Source organism: Aquila chrysaetos, chromosome 25 (assembly GCF_900496995.4).
Source record: "Aquila chrysaetos chrysaetos chromosome 25, bAquChr1.4, whole genome shotgun sequence".
Classification (NCBI taxonomy): domain Eukaryota; kingdom Metazoa; phylum Chordata; class Aves; order Accipitriformes; family Accipitridae; genus Aquila; species Aquila chrysaetos.
Genome location: NC_044028.1, coordinates 8961301 through 8980542, shown reverse-complemented (window position 1 = coordinate 8980542; position 19242 = coordinate 8961301). Strand labels below are relative to the sequence as shown.

At 37.0% G+C, this 19242-nt stretch overlaps 1 protein-coding gene across 4 annotated transcripts; it reads left to right on the top strand.

Moving 5' to 3' along the window:
• The first annotated feature begins 2529 nt into the window (after window positions 1-2529).
• On the top strand, window positions 2530-19010 carry LOC115335773 (putative short-chain dehydrogenase/reductase family 42E member 2). 4 transcript variants are annotated; one of them, XM_030001941.2, is made up of 12 exons: window positions 2530-2696; window positions 4895-5130; window positions 7743-7838; window positions 8630-8690; window positions 10555-10673; window positions 12170-12245; window positions 13512-13555; window positions 14092-14229; window positions 15499-15564; window positions 16382-16445; window positions 16808-16881; window positions 18117-19010. In XM_030001941.2, exons 2-12 carry the CDS (start codon window positions 4900-4902, stop codon window positions 18318-18320), a joined length of 1173 nt encoding a protein of 390 aa, XP_029857801.1. In that variant the 5' UTR covers window positions 2530-2696; window positions 4895-4899; the 3' UTR covers window positions 18321-19010. The 4 variants fall into 4 exon arrangements, with proteins under 4 accessions (XP_029857801.1, XP_029857799.1, XP_029857802.1 ...); XM_030001939.2 differs by having other exon boundaries at window positions 13473-13555; XM_030001942.2 differs by lacking the exon at window positions 15499-15564 and having other exon boundaries at window positions 13473-13555.
• The last annotated feature ends 232 nt before the right edge of the window (window positions 19011-19242 follow it).

The window sequence follows — 19242 nt, the reverse complement described above, 5'->3', positions numbered from 1 at the left end:
TTGGTATGCTGTCCAAACGAGTCTCGCCACTCTGAGTTCATATGATTGTGTCAGTACATATGACTGGGCATCTGGATGTGAGCAAGTGCACAAGGAGGTGCTCAAACACATGATGAGCCTGGACAACTCTACTAATTTAGGGCTTAGATACAGAATTTTTAACAAGTCAAATGAATAGAGGGTATTTTTATGCTGCAGTTATTTCACCAAAATCCTATCCTTGAGATAGCTTTCAGAGAGAGCTTTGTCTCTTAAGCTTTTCTGCTATTCTTCCGCCCTTGGGCACTGCAGAACATCCCATCCTGCCTATGACTCAGGCCAAACATCCGGCTGTCATTTTAATTCAGACCTCTGTCTAGCTCTTTATGCTTTGGTTATGTCTCTGGTAAAGGCTCCTTTCTGCATAGTACCTTCCATGCAATTAAAAACCCTCATTCAGGTTCCTGTTACCTCACAGCTGGAGCATTGCTCCTGTTCTGTGCCCTGCAAATGCAGACCTGTGAAGTTAATGGGACCTCCTGAATGAAAGGGACAAAGCCCCAGCCTCCACACCTCTGTCTTCTAGGCCATGAGCTCATACCTCTCTGTGGTCCAGCACCCAGCACTGGTGCCCACAGAACTAGCATGGGGACAAGAGTGTTCCTTTGTACACTGGAGACATGTAGCGTCTTGTCTTATGCCCTGAATCCTGCTCACTCTTACTCAATTCAGATTTATATTGGTGGATCAATCAGCATGTAATTTTAAAACAGCTTGTGGAAGCTTACTAAATTCCTCTATCAAACGGTGCAATTACATTTCAACATTGCTTTACAGCCTGGATGTGAGTAACATTTCGATAACCCAACGAGGCATTTCAGAAATGTGGACCTTCTCCATGTAAATAAACAGGCAAACTCTCTGACACCTTCCTGTTGTATTTTGTGCAGTCATCTCCTAGAAGTACTGGATGTTTTGTTTATTTCTGTGTGCCTACGAGAACTGTGAGTACTTACAGGAGAAAAAGTAGAAAAGGGCAGTATAGAGTTGTGCTTCGAGGCTAAAGCAAGCTTGAATCTTAATGCAGCAGCTTTTCTCATTGTAACTTTAGCTTCTGTTTCTTTCAAAAAGACTTAGCAGAATGCAGTGAATAAAATATGGCCACCCCTCTTCTTCATTAAAGATAGGAGAATAAGTGTAACAGGAGAGGTACAAAATACCAGTTCCAAAAGCTCGTCTGAGGTGTCGTCTTCTGGCTAAGGTGGAACCCAAAGCCAAGTTAAAATACTCTTTGTTGATTTTCACTGAGCAATGAGGGATTGATATGCTATGAATAAGCTGACCAGCTGCTTTGACTTATGGAGGAGTTCCGTAACAGTCCAGGGATAGAATAGCCACTTTCTTTCTTGGATTAAATGGTAAAAGCTATCAGTGGACAGCTCAAAACACACAATTTTATATTCTTGGGGCTTTTACTCTGAGCTGCGTTTGTCACTCATTCGGCAATCTGAGAAGTGCAGATTAGCTTGACAGGTTCAAAGATTCTAGTTCTAATGCAGGCTACAGGGACTTAAATACATATATGATATGCTAAAATATATTTACCTAGGTGTCAGTTTGAGTTCTTGTCGGCACATCAACATTAAATTACATTTAAATTGCAAAGTCACCTATGAACTTGAGATATTTCTAACATGTGAACGTTTTAAATTGTAGTCATTTATATTTAGATTTGGGAGTGTTTCTTTAGCATCTTAACTACTGCTTTGAGACCTAATTTTAGACACACCCATTTGAAAACATTGGCTTTGATTTCTCATTGTTTAAATTGCAAAAGGATATGTGTTTTAAAAGTGCTTTAAAATCTTAGGATCAGAGAACTTATATAATTATTAATAATTTAATTCATTATTCATTTTAAATGCATTATTTAATAGTAAAACACTTTTTCCTGTTCTGTTGTGTACCAGTTAGTTTGCTGCCTGTACTTCATTCATCTTGGAAGCTGGAGAACAACCCTTGTGCCTATAGTTAAGCTTCTTTGCAAATACATAATTGGGTTGGGGATGAAGATAGAAAAGTCAGGATAAAAGTGCTAAGTACCACTGCCAAACAAAATTTTTGTTTCATCCAAATTTAGATTAAAAACCATAGGTAGAAGGAAAAAGTATTTCCATTAACTCTGCTGCTAGCTGAGATGTATCCTATCCAATTTTCACAAAACTGTGGGAGAGGTTCACTTTTAAACATTAGTGTTAATAATTTCTTTCCTGTTTTTCTTTAGTAAAAAAACCTTTTCTCTGTACTTTTTAAAAACAGTGTGAGACATTTCAGCAATCTAGTACAATTTATCCACAGAATGATGGTACCAATAATATATTTGTATTGTCTGATGTCTTATCAACACTTTTACCAGGTAACAGTAAGAGATACCATCCTATTTAGAAGGGTCTGATGTGGAGAAAATATTTCTTTTTTTCCTGAAAAGGAACGTAAATTATGTACAAATTAAGCCCTGCCCTTTTTTGGCTCCTAGCCCAGCCACCAGCTACAAAGGAGCAGGAACAGCAAAAGGGCCTGAACACACGTGAGCATCTCTGTTTGTCAGAGACTACCTGATGCCCTTGTGTTACTAATTGTCCAGCAAATAGAAATCTCACCATCTTACTTGGACAGCAAGGACTGGGAGAACGCCGAGGTCCAGGATTCTACCAAGGGTACTTAACTACTTCTTCAGCTGTTTTTAAAAAACTGAAATGTTTGACTCTAACTTTTTATGGGAAGTAATTTCTGCATTTGTAATATTTGAAATGACAGTAAGGGAGCTAAGAGTAACTCACACTGCATGCACTGCATAAGCTGTAACTATGTTTATCATGCAGAATACATTAATAAATCAGAATAGCTCCTATAAATTTAGAGAAACAAGGAAGTTACTGGTTCTGGAAATAAGTATTTTCTTACAGGAAATTGTTTACATTTAAATGTTGATAATAATTTTCTAATTCCATGAAGCAGATTTATATATTAATGCTATTAGTGCTTTTTAAGAAAGAGATTTCTAGCAGAATCTTCAAACTTCTTGATACAACCTCCAGCTTACTTAAAATTTAAGGAGGTATTCATGACAAGTATTCAAATTATACCACTTTTCAAATATGTCTGTTTATGGTATATGTGACAAGTTTGACCTTAGTTTTCCTTACAGTGTATAAAAAGGTGCTTTTTCACAGAAGGTAAGGCAAAAGAATTTTATATGGCTTAAAACTACTGTGTAGCATAATCTAGAGATGCAAATTTAAATTTCCTTGATTGAACAGGAGAGCATACTTGGTTTAGTTTTATTATATTAGTTCTAATTTAAATTTTTTGGAAATGTGGATTATTTTTCATTTTTGAAATGTCAGGATATTTTTCAGCATAAGGAGCTCATATTTTCCACTGTGTTATGCCACTCAGTTTACTGAATTTAGTGAGCCGACATTGGTGTTAAAACCGCATGGAGAATCTGGTACTTAGTTCCCTGTGTCTGAAATCTGAAAAACAACGTATAAAATAAGAAAAATACCACACACAAAATTATAAAAAGTTAACTAAGCAATGGCAAAAATAGTCTGTAACTTTGTGTACTGCGGGCTGCATTTTCTGTTGCTTTTCTAGTATTTTTTTGTCACCCTGAAAGTGACGCAGCTGCCAGTTACCAGTCATGCCCAGTTTCTGCATAATCTGTGCTGAACCCTGGTGTAAATGACTGAGAGCAAACTATGCTTAACTACCTATGCCCAGCTGGTGGAAGGTGATGTACTCTCATGCGTGCGGATGTTGCTATGAGGACCCACCCCAATTAAGGGAAAACCATAATAATCTGCAGGAATTGGGTCTATATTCCTATATTAGACTGGCAGGTACCCAGTTTGGCTCCCACTTTACAGTGACTTAATTTGACTGATTTCGGATGTATTTATTCTGAATTTCTATCTGGGGACATAAAAGTCTAGATCCTAATGCGCGAAGGCCACGCAAGGAATCAGGACAATAGGGGCTGTCTGTGTGGGAAAATTAACTGGACTAATTTCTCAGAGTATATTGTGATCTGGAATACCAGTCATTTTAATTGTAGAATATGAGTGAATTTCTAAAGAGGAGTGATTATTGTAGAATAAACTCATTTTTAGTACAGAACAAAGTGTACAGATGGGTAACTCCTGTGGAATTGCTTATCACAGAATGATATTCTAATCAGCTTTCCCAAGTAGATGAACCCACAGGGCAGATGGCTTATCTCTTCTGTTCCTTGTCAGTTTAGCTGTACATGAATGCCCTAATGAGAACAGTATGGACAAAAGTTAGTTAAGTGTATTTAGTGTGTATCCAGAAAAGTTTAAAATGGTAACAAATTTTTATCATTACTGAAGAACTGTGACCCAAATGTGAAATAAAGCGGATTTTAAAAGCAGAATCAATCCTTTCTTATATTCCTTATCTAATTTTTTTTTCCTGACTAGTAGGCTAACATCTATTTGGCATTAATATATCAGAAGTCAGTGAGTTTTCAAGGATAAAACGTTTGATATACCAAGCTTTCAAAAATGTAATCATACCTCTTAAAGTTAGGTAATTATAATATCTCTAAAATCCTGTAATTTCTCTTCATTTCTATATAGTATGAAACTTGTGGGTATGAGGAAAAGACTAAATCTTGGAATACAAAAGTATTCAGACTCATTACTCATTGTACATGGAAAAGTCATCACCAAAATTATGAATTTATACATTTTAAACATGTTAAGATAATAAACATATATAAATAAAAATAGTATAGTCACAAAAGGAGCATTGTAACATGAAAATTACTGAAATGACCCAAATCTCAGAGTATTATGCAGGAATTTTCAAGAGATCTTCTATCTTGCAGTCGTGATGCAAGAAGGTTCCACAGAAGAGCTCCACAGCAGCCAACCATGTGAGAGGAAACTAAACGAGCATGCTGGACTACTGGTTAACAGAAGCAGAAAGACAATGGTGACAGGAGGTGGAGGCTACCTGGGATACAATCTGGGATGTGCTCTTGTTAGGTCAGGAATTGCTGTTGTTCTGTTTGATGTACGGAAACCTAGATGGGACATTCCAAATGGAGCTGATTTTTTCAAGGTATGTTGAAATTACACATTTAACAGTAGTGAAATAAAGTTCTACTACTTTTATGCACATTAGCAAGGCTTCCTCTTAAGGAGTTTTGATAAAAGCTTTTACTGAAAAGCCTTTAAGGACAATAATAAGTCATGGTAAAAGGTCCTCACATGCCTAAGTAACTGAGTAAGAGACAGCAAACAGGAGTCCAAGTGGTCAGTTCTGCAGAGTCCTGTGTTGGGAGTGTCATTCAACGCATTCATAGCTCACCTAAGTGAAGGAGTGAACAATGAAGTGATGAAGTTTACTGCTCAGGGAAATTATTTTGAGTAAAAAGGTGAGAGCAAGACGGGGCAATAAAAGTGATCATAAATGTAGAATGACTGCTGCGCAGAGAATGATTGAGGAAACTAGGACTTTCCAGTCTGGGAAAGAGATGACTTGGGAGCGGGAGAGCTCTACAAACTGTGAATGGCATTGAGATGGATGGGGATTGACTGTTCACTGTCCTGTCCCGTACAAGAAAGAAGGGCCATCAAGTGAAATGAGGAGGAGTCAGTTCGTTACAAACAAGAAGAGTTTGGTTTTTCGTGCAGTGGGTAAAAGGCATGTCCAAAGCCTCGCCAGAAATTTACTTCCATTGGAGATTACTAAATAGGTAAGCTAAATTAGGCTCAAGAAATCTTCTGAATGAAAATGCTTGAAGACTGGAAGAGTATTCTGGGGGAAAGTGTCACATATGCTTGCCCTGTTCCTGCTCTTCCCAGGGCACCAATCTGTGATCACCGATTCCTTTTCATTCTTAACAATTCAAGGAATTTATTATGTCTGCCAAAGAGGGGGAACGAAAGAGACCTCAAATACTTAACGGCTCACAGCCATCTGTGGAGGACAGCATCCCCCAGTACTCCCTGCTGTGGGGAGCACCAACTCCTCACAGCTGCTTCGCCCACTCAGCTTCGGGGGTCTGCATGCACGGGGGGCACCAGCAGTGCGTGCACGCTCCTGTCACCGTGTACAAGTTCTGGCTAGACGCAGAGTGTCATTCAGCTGACCTTGTCTGAGCGTTTAGTGCAAGAACTCTTTGACGCCACCCCTGGAACTAGAAAGTTGATGGCAAAACTGAAAGTGATCACGGGATCTTTGTGCCAGGGTCTATCGAGGCGATGCCAGATTTTCTCCTTCTGGCGGCATCCCCATGTGGGACAGGCAGTAAGGGAGGCAAAGGGGGATGCATGATACGGCTGTGTACTGGGCAGAATACCAGGCTAAGCAGATCTTTAGTCTGACCCAGGATGGGTGGTCTTAAGTTCAATTTTGTAAACAGCTTTTACAGAATATGGAAGAGAGAGAAAGTATTATTGAGGAACCATTCAGAAACCATAAGCTTGATTTGTTAATGATATAAATCCACACAGTTTGATTTAAGCTGGTGGGTTGATGGCAATTTGCATCTTCTAAAGGAGACTCAAGAGATGTGACAATCTTCTGAGAATGTTTTTTTTGCTAATTCAATTTTAGAAGAATATATATTACAAAGTGTAGGTGAATTACCTAGAAAATGGAACTACCGAGTCCTAGTAAATAAAGTAATAAGTCACTTCAGAGATCTGAGCCTTGATCGGTGATTCAGAGATTGCTAATATTGTTTATACTGGTTAGCTATTTTAGTATTTGATTGAAGGTAGGAAGTGTAAGTCAGCCATATTTATGAAACACTTTGGCAACCTCAAAAGAAAAAAGTTGAGAGTTAAAGACTGATTAGGTTACTTCTTAATATTTCCTCCAGCCATTTCTTTTGTGTTTATTCTATCTATTTCATTACAGTAAATTAAATAATATCTAACATTTTGAAATATCATACTTCTGAAAAAAGGTATTATATTTTTATTGATATTTGTATGTATGTGAAGTATTATTCACATAGTATTACCTGGTATACAAAAATGCAATATAATATTCTAAGCACAGCATAGCATTTGATACTAGATATAGTGCGTGTGTATTTAATACAGTACAGTGTTCAGTAGTATATAGCATTTCATATAATGCAATTATAATACACTAATGTATACTAATATAATATTAAATGCATATAGCGTGTACTCTTTTGTTTCAATCTTGTACAAAACTGTAATTAAATTTATCATGCAGTGCACGTAAAACAAAGCTTAGATGGGCAAAGAGCCGTTTGTCCAGATTGCACGAGTCAGATCTTAAAGTGCTAACAGAAGAGGGGTTCTCTTATTTGGCGATTCCACGGCAAACAGCTGAACCCTTCCTGCTGTGATTTATTGTTCTTGGGGCTTGATTCTCCAGCCCTCAAGCGTATGCTGCTCCCATTCAAGTCAAACAAGTTTTGCCAGCCTGCAGGCTGCAGGACTAAGTGTGAAAATACGCATTATAATTGAAGCCAACAAGAGCCATATTTGTTTTGCAACAAAACACTGACAAAATTCTTAGTCGTGGCTTTTTCTCCACTTTTATAATGTTTTATTTAATGCTAGTTAAGTGTTGTGAGAAATAGATCAGAATTACTTTAGATTTTCCTTAATAGCCGTAGTTAGTACTAATTCTGTAGAGAATGTAATGAGCTCTACCAGTCAAAAATCCATTCTTTTCTCATTTTTCAGGGTGATGTGAGGGATTATGATGCAGTGTTCAAAGCATGTGAAGGGGTTGACTGTGTTTTTCATGTGGCTGCGTGTGGAATGTCAGGATTAGAACAAGCAAGTACAATTTTCCTAACATTTTATTTCGTTATTCTTGTGAAAGCAAAAATTTGTCTGCATGTAGCAAAGAATGTAATTATATGATATTTATGTCAGATGGAAGTTAGTTATAAAGGTCAAGTCATCCACACAGGCAACAAGGGAGGTATTCCTTAAATAATAAATGTCAAATCATGAAACTGATGTACTATACAAAATTCCCTAGAAAAATGAGATCATAGATTTAAGATCTTCGATAAGAAGTCATAGCCTTTTTCTCTAATCTGAAGAAGCATGACAATATTGCTCTAGAACTAATGTTTATGCGTTTTCTTCTTGTGAACTCATAGTCATGAGAAAACAGACCAGCAACCCTATATAGTTATGCTAAATAACAGTGATATTCACAGAGGGTGTTATCAAAAAAGTCATGAAACTACAAATCTGTTTCCAGGAACAAGACAGATTGCCACTGGAAAAAGAATCTGTGAAAGCTTTCAGGGAGCACAAGCCCTGCCTGTAATTTCTGTTCTATATTATGGATTATCTGGGGTGTGACAGAAAATTGAAGCATTATAATTTCCTTTCAGATGCATTTTATCCTTCATTTTTCAGCTTAATTTATTCATACACTGAACAAGACAACAAAAATGAGAAGGGCTAGAAATCACTGTACCTGGCAAGGACAGAGAACTGTAACACATGTATCACAAAAAGTCCACAGCTGTTCTAGATCTGGCAATTGTAACAATCATATTGTGAATGTGACTCGTTCAATTAATTAGATGTTGTGCAAACTCTATTTCTAGCTTCAAAAGAAAGACCAGATTGAATCCATAAATGTCGGAGGCACAAAAATAATAATTGATGGTACGTACCTAGATTTTCTTTCTTTGCATCTGATCCAAACCATGAATTAAAAACTTCTAATTGGATGTTTTCTGTGTTGATTTGGCAGTAAAATGAGGCTCTTCTCTCCCTCCTTTCAGAGTTATGATGGAAAGCTAGGTGTGCAGGTCCCATTAAAACTGGTAGATTTGCCACTGGTTTGAACTGGGGATAGGTTTTCAACCTGGACTTCATTCCTTGGCAGACCGACTTAAACTCTCCTCCACGTACTGGTTATTTTTTCCCTTTACTCTATGTAATGGAGAAGTGTTATCCTCTTTCCTCATAGAAGTAACACGAGAGATACTGTACTGTTTGTTGTGTTGTAAACATTTGGTAACAGAAGCCATAGATGTGCTAAGTGTATTTAGTTATTATTTTATGACGTTAATGTAGAAAATTTTCTGTCCTTTCTGATCATCTGTCTGAATGTGATCCCTTTTTATTATATACTGATTTTTAACTACTGTCTCTGGAAAATGTTAGTAGATTTCTTTCTGTACATGCAATTCCAGAAAGAACATTTCACAGTGTATTGTAAATACCAATGCTACTTTCTCTTTGCTTTTCCCTCAAAAAATCAAATGGCAAAAAAATAAAAAGGCAAAATGGCAAAAGCAGTTTTTATTTAGACCCATTTTCATGCTGCCTGTGGGTTATTACTGAAAAAAAAGCAGAAATAATTAGAGTGAAATGGTAGGCAAGTAAAACTCTAAATGAGTTAGAGGGAAGAGGTTGCCACATATTCCCTTCTTCTTACCCCACCCTCTGAACCCACAGAAACATGTCATGTCAAATTTCCACAGGCTCCCAAAAAAGCAAGAATCTGGGAGGAGCATGAGCCTGTTAATCTACGTTTTAATAATAGATTTTATTATTGTATTTTGTTCCAAATATTTGCAACACAGTAACTACATTCATTATTTTCAAAATGAGCCAACTGGACTGACTGCTCTGTAGATTCTAAACATTCCTGACTTTGAATATTAATTAACTTAAACTTTAGAAGTATTGTTAAATCAAAACAAATTTATGTTATTCAAGTTTGCTATGACATATATGCAGCAGAATTTAGACATAATGTCTTAACATCCAACTGGAATCCATAATTAAGACTTTGTTTTGTAAATAATATTGCTTTCATTTGTATTTAAGGTACTGCTGATTATACACTAACTGCGTATGTTTGCTGCTAACATGTCATTTGTCATTTATGAACAGATTGAGACAAATGCAGTTTTGTCACACACCGGAGAGAGCTAGCACATTTTCTTACACAACTTCAGTTACCTGCACAGGCAACCATGAAACTGTGGTGCAAGAAGCAGTACTGCTTACTGCTCACTGCTGAAATCTGGGCAAAAATACTGCTCCACAGACAGGCTGCTCTCTGCAGTGCTACCCCTGCAGAAGGAAGCAGGGAGTTGTCAGTGCTATTTGATCACAAGAAATGCTCTTACTCATCTCCTTTTTATTCAATTTACAAAATGAACATGTTTTAAGAAATGTTTCTGAAGTAAAGGAGAATTTTTTTTCCCCCTGCCAAGATAATTCCTCTATCCAGCTGATGACTACAATCCAGTGGTGATATGATAGTTGCGGGTACCTAATCATAAAACGTTTGGTGACCACAACATGTCATATTTACATAGCAGATATTTGGGATGAAAAATTCCAGCTGAATGAAAGATAGTATTATATTAAATGATAAGTTAATGTTAAAATTACATTTATAGAAAAAGTAGTATTTTAATGTTTGTTTTCAAAAAGAGAAGCTGCGAGTTCATGTGTTGCTTCTCACTCTTTATTTTTGTTTTAAAATAATTTATTTTGTATACCATTGTAGTCTGCAAACAAAGAAATATCTCTAGACTGATATACACCAGTACAGTGAATGTGGTATTTGGAGGGAATCCTATTGAAGAAGGAGATGAAGAAACTGTGCCGTATTTTCCACTGGAAAAGGTACTTTGTTCATGTGATGGCATGGCATTTACTGTGCTCTAAAGGATAGATTATGTGAAGGCTGTTCTGAGAGCAGAAGCTGTTTTACTACAGATTGCATCAAATTCCATGAAATTATTTTTCATTAAGAAAAATTGACCCATGATGAGTGAAGAAATATTCAAATCATAGTGGCTTTAATCTGCTGTAACTAGACAGATGTGAGATGATAAAATACCTAAAAATAACTAAGAAAAGTGGAGTGTGACATTTAATAAGAATATTTTAAGAGGAAGGGCTTTCAGGGGACCATCCGCTATGTAAATACTGAATATTAGGGCTCCTGTGAGCCTTTGCATAGAAGAGTATTGTTAAATACCAAATTCTGCATCTTTATCACACACATTTTTGCTTCTTTGAAGTTCCCAAACTTTGCTTTCTTGCTGCGGGCCAGGCAGTAGTTACAGTCACCACAGGGCAACTCCAAAATACCATTTTCTTCTTTACTGTGATCATTTAGGAAATATTTTCTATCTGAAGTCTGAAACTCACTATTCCCACTTGTTCTTTCCTGCTCCCAGTACACTGCCTGCAGTTAAAAGCTGTAATTTTAGAATGTACATCCTGTGTCCAGGAATCCTAAATAGGACTGACTACTACTCTGTTGGTGCCTCCTGAAATACTTAGTTGGATATGTCAGTTTGTGCACAGCACCTCAGACTTCTGAGAAAGCATTTCAGGAATTTGCAATTAGTTGCATGTGTCTGAGCCCTAATCATATGTTTTCTGTAATGGTGACCGCGTAATAGCAAGCAGCGGGGGTAGGTGGAGCAGGTGGATTAAGCCACCTGAGAGTAGAAAAATTTTCCATGGTGGGATTTTTAGGTATATTATCCAATATAAAGTATGGCAATATGAAATTCAACAGATACATAAATAACCTCACGTGGATAAGTAATCATTAAACCAGCATGTGCTAACTCTGTCCAGAATCCTATTGTTTAAATACACTTCAGTGCAATTTTTAAAGTTAATAGTAAAAGATACAGCTGGGAGAGAATTATTTATAACTTCCCAAATAGCTTCAATAAGAAATTGAAACATTCTTAGGAAAGTCTGAATGTTTAATTTCATATTTAACTTACTGTTTTAAAAAACTTTTTCCAATTCAAAATGGATGTTTTTTCAAAACAAACTTATGTGACCCACCAGAACATTTGGCTTGGTATTAATTTTTTCAGTACATCCAGCACAAAAAGTGAGTTTAGTAAATACTAGTGGCCTTAAATTCATTCTGAAGCTGAACGTGTGCAACTAAAATGTAAGTCTGATAAGTTTCTTTGTCATAAACAAAGTATATATTTGCTATATCTTGTTGTTATTTCTAGTTTGGTTTTACTCAGCTGATGTCTACAAGCTGGCTCGATTTAAATGTTATCAGACATAAACAGTAAGTTTGCCTTTACAGATGCAATAATGTGATTAAAATGTTGATCATATTCTGCCTTTCTTTATAGCAATTTAATCATTATTCTAGAACAAAGGCAATTGCAGACCAAATGGTTCTTGCTGCTAATGGAACTTTACTCAAAGGTACATATAAAACATTTGGGGTTTTCCTATCATTGGTAGTGCTAATGGGTATTCCATTCTCTGGTTACTCATTTTTCAATAACTAGTATACTTTAAATTAACTGCAATAAGGATTTATTTTGTTTGTTTCTACTCCTCCCTTTGGTGGATGATTAATTTTTTTATGTGTATACCTAGACAGATATGAGATTATATGCAGACAATAGATGGGAGAATTCAGAAAATTTAACCTTACTTCTTCCAATCGTCTTAAAAGTTTACCAATTTTACAATAGGTACAGGATTTGTGGTTTTATTCCCCGTTCAGTCTATCACTTTGAGCTTCCCTGATAATACCAATCTCTAAGCACTGTCCAATAGGTCATTCTCATAATCCCTAAAGGCTTGCAGGAGTCTGGCAAGAATAATTGCAGTTTCTTAAACAGATTGGCAATATCAGGGTCATGTTAACTTCTAAAGTCACACATGCACGAATAGCTGCGGCTAAAAATCTATCTCTACATTAAAGGGCAATATTTATCTTTGCTTTTACATGCATATTTTGCTATTCCTACTGATTTCTCTCAAATGAAGAGCTGGCAAACATAAATTAGGTGGGGATTCAATTTTAGCACCCTTGATTAACTACTGAGCAAATGCCTACCACCTGTTACACTTGCCCACATAAAAGGTGTAATTGTGCCTATTCTCAGGAATCAGAGGAGTCTGCTTACTGATTCACAAGTAGAGCTTAAAGTATTCATTTTGATTTAAAATATTCTAACTAATTTGAAAGCCTCTGTTTAAGAGACCTCTTCCATTACTTTGTGATGCCATCGAGCTGCAAGCAAGCAAGGTGTCTAAATGTAGCAAATTGAATTATCTTCTTCCAGTATTGCATGTGTCTACAATGATGGACAAATATGTATGTTATAAACTTACATCTATAATAAATAGAAAAAGTCAATCAAGCAGGAGGCACATCTATAGAAAAGTTTGATTTATCCCGTCCCTATTCAAACTCTTCTGTGGTCAGAGGGATTCAGTTTTTCAGGCTGCTAAGCTAGAGTCTTTCACTACTATTGAATTCATTTTTATACAAAAATGAAAACAAGTTACTAGGAAGCCAAATCACATAGAATGGTCAGACCGATCCTTTACTTTCACAATGTAAAATTCAGACAATATATGTCAGCCATATGTTGATATCAAAGCTACCTGAAAATCACGTTTTGTTCTCTCTCCAAGGAGGTGGTAAGCTCCATACTTGTGTGCTTCGTCCACCAGGCATATATGGACCAGAAGAGCAGCGCCACATGCCACGAGTAGCCGTACGTGTTATGTAGTCAGCTCTGGAGGACACTACAAGTAGTTGTAAGGGCATAACACAAGTAGAAGTATCTTGATGACAGTTCTTAACAATTCCTCCAGGAAGGCCATTGTGAAAGCTTGGTGACAGGTCAGATGATGCAAGGTAACAAACAGCATGATAGGAGCGTTGCAGAAATGGCAAGGATCAAGCGGTACTTTTAAGTGAAAAGATAAAAAGGCAAGGCTGAAATGCCATGCCAGACGAACTAGGTTTGCATCCCTGATCGTTTAATGGAAATATTGTCTTTTCAATATGCACTTTAGTTTCAGCCAAACACTGTAATGTCACCATATTTTGCTATTGAGTATCGCTGCAACAGTCCTTGATTCATAAAACCACCAACTAGCTGTTCTGTTTTTTCTTGTGACACATTTCTTGTGCTGTAACTGTACACAAATACAGCAAATTCCAAGTATTCAGGCTGAGCTAAAATGAATACATTATACTGCATAATAAAGGAATAACATAGTTGTTTCATGTTTTCTGTTTCTACAGGCAAATATCCAGCGGAGACTATTTAACTTCAAGTTTGGGAATCACAAAGTTCAGATGAACTGGGTTCACATAGGAAATCTAGTACAAGCTCACTTACTAGCTGCTGAGGCTCTCACCTCTGAGAAGGGTTATGTAGCTGTAAGTAAACAATATAAACATTGCATCCCAGTAGCTTTAGCTCTCAAATAGGTTTAAGTTCTGATCTTTTGAGATCAAAGATTCTCCGAAAGGTCGTGTGCTAAATTCTCAAAAATGTTTTGTGGCTCCACAAGCACACGGACAATGCAAATGCAAATACATTCTGCTAATATTTTGATGCTGGTTTTTTCTGTTTTGAAAATTTATAATTTCCTGTTTGATTGGAGGAAATAGTATTTTTAACCAGGTTAATATAGTCACCATCATACAAATCTATATATTCTGTTATTCTTTTGAAAATAGATTCTGATTCCAGATGCATAAAATTTAGATCAACCATTCTGAGGCATTCCAGTTTAATTTTCAGGGTTGAAAATTCCAAAAAGAGAAGTACAAAATTAATGGACAATTTTAAAGGTTTTTCTTTTTCTTCTACTGGTCCTAATTGCAACAACAATTGGAGGACTGTGAAGAATTACAGGACTGGCAGTGTTGCAGCAGCTGCTACATTCACAGCTCCTGAAGGCTCCAGCTTCATTTATATTGGTAGGAACATACAGACAACTGGTACAGACACGTCTGAACATCTCTCCATGTGCTGTCAACTAGTTAAGTGCTTGGAAGCTATGCAGCTGTTTTAGAGTGACATAATGCCCAAACTCCCAGGGTCTGCTTGGGTGCTCAGGGGTTCATAGTGCTCACAGTTGGATGGACTCCTCACCCAGAGCACAGTGGTCAAGGAATTATTGCCTGCACATTTAGAAGGCTGGAAGAAGATAGACTGGAAGCCAAAAGTGGATTCAGGCACTGTGACATGTCCCACAGGATGTAGGTACTGAATTTGTTTTAATCGGAAAATTAGCCAGAGTTGGAACTTGACCTCAAAAAGCTGTGTTTATTAAATGCTGTCAGTGTTGCCACTTCTGTTGGCCTCATGAAGATAATTCTGTCCTCTGCACATCATGAAGAACTTAATGCTCTAACAGTTGGGTTACTACGTAGTGAAACCAAGCTCTGATCTACATTACACCATGGTTAATCATGATTAGCTCTACTACCACCACGGGGTTACCCAAAAGTATGAGACATGTTTGAGATCCCAGTGAAGTCCAATGAAGGTAGTTCGCTGAGATTATTTGTGTACATTCACCATATGCATGCTGGTGTGTTATTCACAAAATCAAGAAAGATGGGTAGGTATGAGAGAGAAAGGAAACGCCATCCTATGTATAGTGTTTTTCTAATTGTTTTTCTCTGCTTCTTTAACAGAGTGGTCAGGCGTATTACATACATGATGGTGAAAACGTGATATTTTCTGAATGGATAGTCCCTTTAGTATGTATTGTGCATACATTTAGCTCTAATGCACCGTATGGGCCCTATTCATATTTGTTAACTAAAAGACCACACTAACTAAATGAAGTTCAGTACAAGTTAATTACTGAATTATTTAATGTTAAAGTAAGTCCTGTTCTCCCTGCATATCCCAAAGTTCCACTAGCTTAAAGGGAAGTTTTGGAGATGCGTAACTGTGTTTGACCCTTATTGTTTTGAGAGAATTTAGTTGAGAGGTATAGAACCTGCTACAGAACAGCAGCATTTCTGTAAAGCAAGCTCACAGTGCACGAAAAGTTCTACTACTAGTACGTCAGGCCTTTTATAACCATCGTTTATTTCTTTGTTCTGCCATGAACTGCAGCAGAAAAGGGAAGGCCATTTAGAATCATATCTTAAAAGCTAAAAAGAGGCAACGTTGTATTTTCACAAACATCAGGCTGGCATTTTAGGAGCATGCTAAAGTTGTGATCCTGCAATGCCAACACAGAAAAGTCTTCCAGGAAAATTATTGCAGTAGTATGATGGGCCTGTATCTAAATGTAGTTAAGTATTCTAGCCTCGGTCACCCGCCCCTGGGAAATAGCATTGTTTCCCCTTTACCATCCAATTGCATTTGAAGGGTGGGAGGTGGGCACAGAAGAATGAGTGGTGGGTTTTAATCAGGTTTCTTACTACCAGTATTGATAGGAACATTAGCTAGAAAAAAGTTTAGATACGTGTTTTATCAACATTTATTTTTCCATTTTCATGCTTCATTGACACCCTCAATTTGATACAAATTCTCTGTTATTCTTTCCTTTTATACCCCTTCTAGTTTGAAAAATTAGGCTACAGGAAACCCTGGATACACATTCCTGTTCTCCTGGCTCATATAGCAGGTAAAAATAATAAAATACATACTTAATTATTGTGCTATTTATTTTTTTAATTTGTTTTCTTATTCCTATAAAGCTACATAATGGTTTTATAAAATGCAGTAACCCAAATTGTAGGAATTATATAACTTAATATTATTCTAATTAATAATAATCCCTTATGCCATTTGGCATTAATTATACCAGATAAAGTTTAAAGGCCATCCATAAACTGAGTCCGTCATGTACTTTATAAATTAAACACTGCCTTCTACCACCTTAATTGCATCCTCTGATATCAGTAGGAATTATAGGGTGTGCAATGTCAGCATTATCTCAGTTTATTGTTATCCAACTGTCTCATTAAGTAACTTTCTGTTCCACAGCCACCGTGATGGAATATCTGCACCTGATACTAAAGCCAGTTTTTAGCTTTACACCTTTCTTGACAAGGAATGAGGTAAATGTATAAAAAGAGAGAATGTTTATGTATTTCTGACCAAAATTCTCGTGAAGTATGTGATACACCCTTTGGATGCAGACAGGATTGTCTGCATTAGAGCTCTGTTTTTCTGCTCAGGGTGTAGTCCATTCAGGGCTTACACAGTCATTTTGTAGCCTGATTTTTCCATGCTATCCTGGCCACCCCTTAAAAAATCATCAGAAATTAATCCTTACTTGAAGATGAGATGATCCAGAGAAACATCCTAGTGGTGCAAGACAGAGTGACTGACAGGGAGCTGGCACAAAGAGGAAAACAGGCACTACATTGTCGGTTTCAGCAAGCTGTCCTACGCTGTGGAACTACTTGTTAAAGGAAGGTGGTCCAAGAGAACAGAGCAAGAGCATCGGGTCAAAGTGGTAGCAGTTATAATACCAGGCTAGGAAATAATCAGAAAGCCCAATAAAAATAATTCTAAATTGGAATGAAAAGTCAATTTTCTGCAAAAAAAACAACTTCTGGACAAATTCATTTTGATCTAACTTATGTTTTTGTACAATGTTATGTTTTATAACATAAGCCAAAATGCTTTAACTAATCTATCACCCAGTCTCTTACTATATTGTAGCATGTAACATAATAGGACACTGAAGGGACTGAATGGTCCTCATTAACTTCTGCTGTAGCTTTTCAGTTGTTCCACAGTTTATCTATCTGGTTTTATACTTACTTCTATATTCTATATAGTTCTATATCTGAAGCGGAAATCACTGAGACTATGCAACTTAGGCACTTTCACAGGTACCATGCATTCAGAGGTGGAGAATATAACTCTCCAGAAGTGCATGTTTTCCACTCCTTAGCTAATGCATTTCTGCAAAGTTGAGAAGCCACACCACACTCATCCGGTTCCATTGCACGTTTCCCTGCACAGAAGAGCCAGTTGGAGGGAACTGTGCTGATCTCTTGCATGGGTTTTCCTTAGTTCTTTATCTCACATTCACAAGTGAGAAATCAGTGTCATAAACTCCTTCTGCACCCGGTCCACCAAACTTTGTCCCTTTCCCTGTCAGCTACCTCAACTCATTCTGTTAGCTCTGGACAGAATCCCACTCCAAAATGTTAAATTTTTGTGTGTCTATCTTTATTAATGTTTTTAATTCCACTGTAATATCATTGTTGATGTATTCTCATCCAAGTTCTAGAAAATCAGACATTAAAGTCACTTCCATAACTGTCCTTTTGGATTTTAGGTGTGGAACGTTACTGTAACTCACACTTTCCGAATAGACAAGGCACGAAATCAACTTGGTTACAAACCAAAGAAATTCTCATTTGCTGATTCTGTGGATCATTATCTTAAAACAAGACCTACTTGCCAAGAAGATCACATGTTCCTTAAAATGGTGTTTGCTTTTGGCATTTTGTTAAGTTTGATCATTCTTTCTTTCTTCTAAAATTAATAACTACCCACCTGTTCCAGAAAACCTAATTTTGTTTCTGAGTATTAATGATCTGGTCGTAGTACATTCCTCAGTCACTATGGACTTCACTATTCTTATGATGATGATGACATCTCGCTGATCTCATTAACAACAACAAAAAACCACAAAAGTGAAAACACAGGACACATCAGGAAATGTTCCCAAAGAACAATGTAGTGTCACAATATCAAAGGAGTTCACTGCTAACAGGTGCAGGAATAGTGTTAATGGATCTTCATTAATTGATTGCTTTATGCTGAGAATGATTTCCTAAAAATGATAATTCAGGAGGGTAAGAATTGGAAGAAGAGGGACCATTGTAGGACTGCAGTGCTGTAACAAGTCCAGTAGCTCCAATGAAGAAAAGGTTGATTAAACAATTCTCTGATGAAGCTGCTGCTACAGCTACTGTATGTTAGTATGAGGAATTATGAAGACCTGGGAAATAGTACAAAAAATATGAAAAGTAAATATTTATAAATAACAGGTGGTGAGAGGACTGAAAGTCATATTTATGTAAAATAGTTTTATTATTCAAAAGGTTTGTAAAAATGTAATAAATAACATTATGTGTGTTTGTAAATCAAATAATATCCTTTCAATGCAATAATAAACAATAACTGAACCCAATACTGTTTTTAAGGAGCCTGTGGGAAGGTGGAGGGAGGGCACATAAGACCTTGGACTTCAGCAAGCTGTTTCTGCTACCTTGCGTTCTAAGTGAAGCCAACTCAGGCTGTCATCTGTAATCCTGTACCGGTGCTGGCACACTCCGTTTGTTCAGCAAATTGCCATTTCAGGGTGAGCAGGCAAGCCAAGCACCAAGACCCGAGTCTTCCCCCTTCTTAAGACTTACATTAGTTGCTTCTTGGGTGGATTGTACTACCTGAGCTGC

Excerpts from the sequence above, each read along its gene's own strand:
- LOC115335773 (XM_030001939.2), top strand. The coding sequence starts at position 4,900 with ATGCAAGAAGGTTCCACAGAAGAGCTCCACAGCAGCCAACCATGTGAG. Across the intron at positions 10,674-12,169 it reads CGTATTTTCCACTGGAAAAG|CAATTTAATCATTATTCTAG; the intron begins GTACTTTGTTCA and ends CTTTCTTTATAG. Across the intron at positions 14,230-15,498 it reads CTGAGAAGGGTTATGTAGCT|AGTGGTCAGGCGTATTACAT; the intron begins GTAAGTAAACAA and ends CTTCTTTAACAG.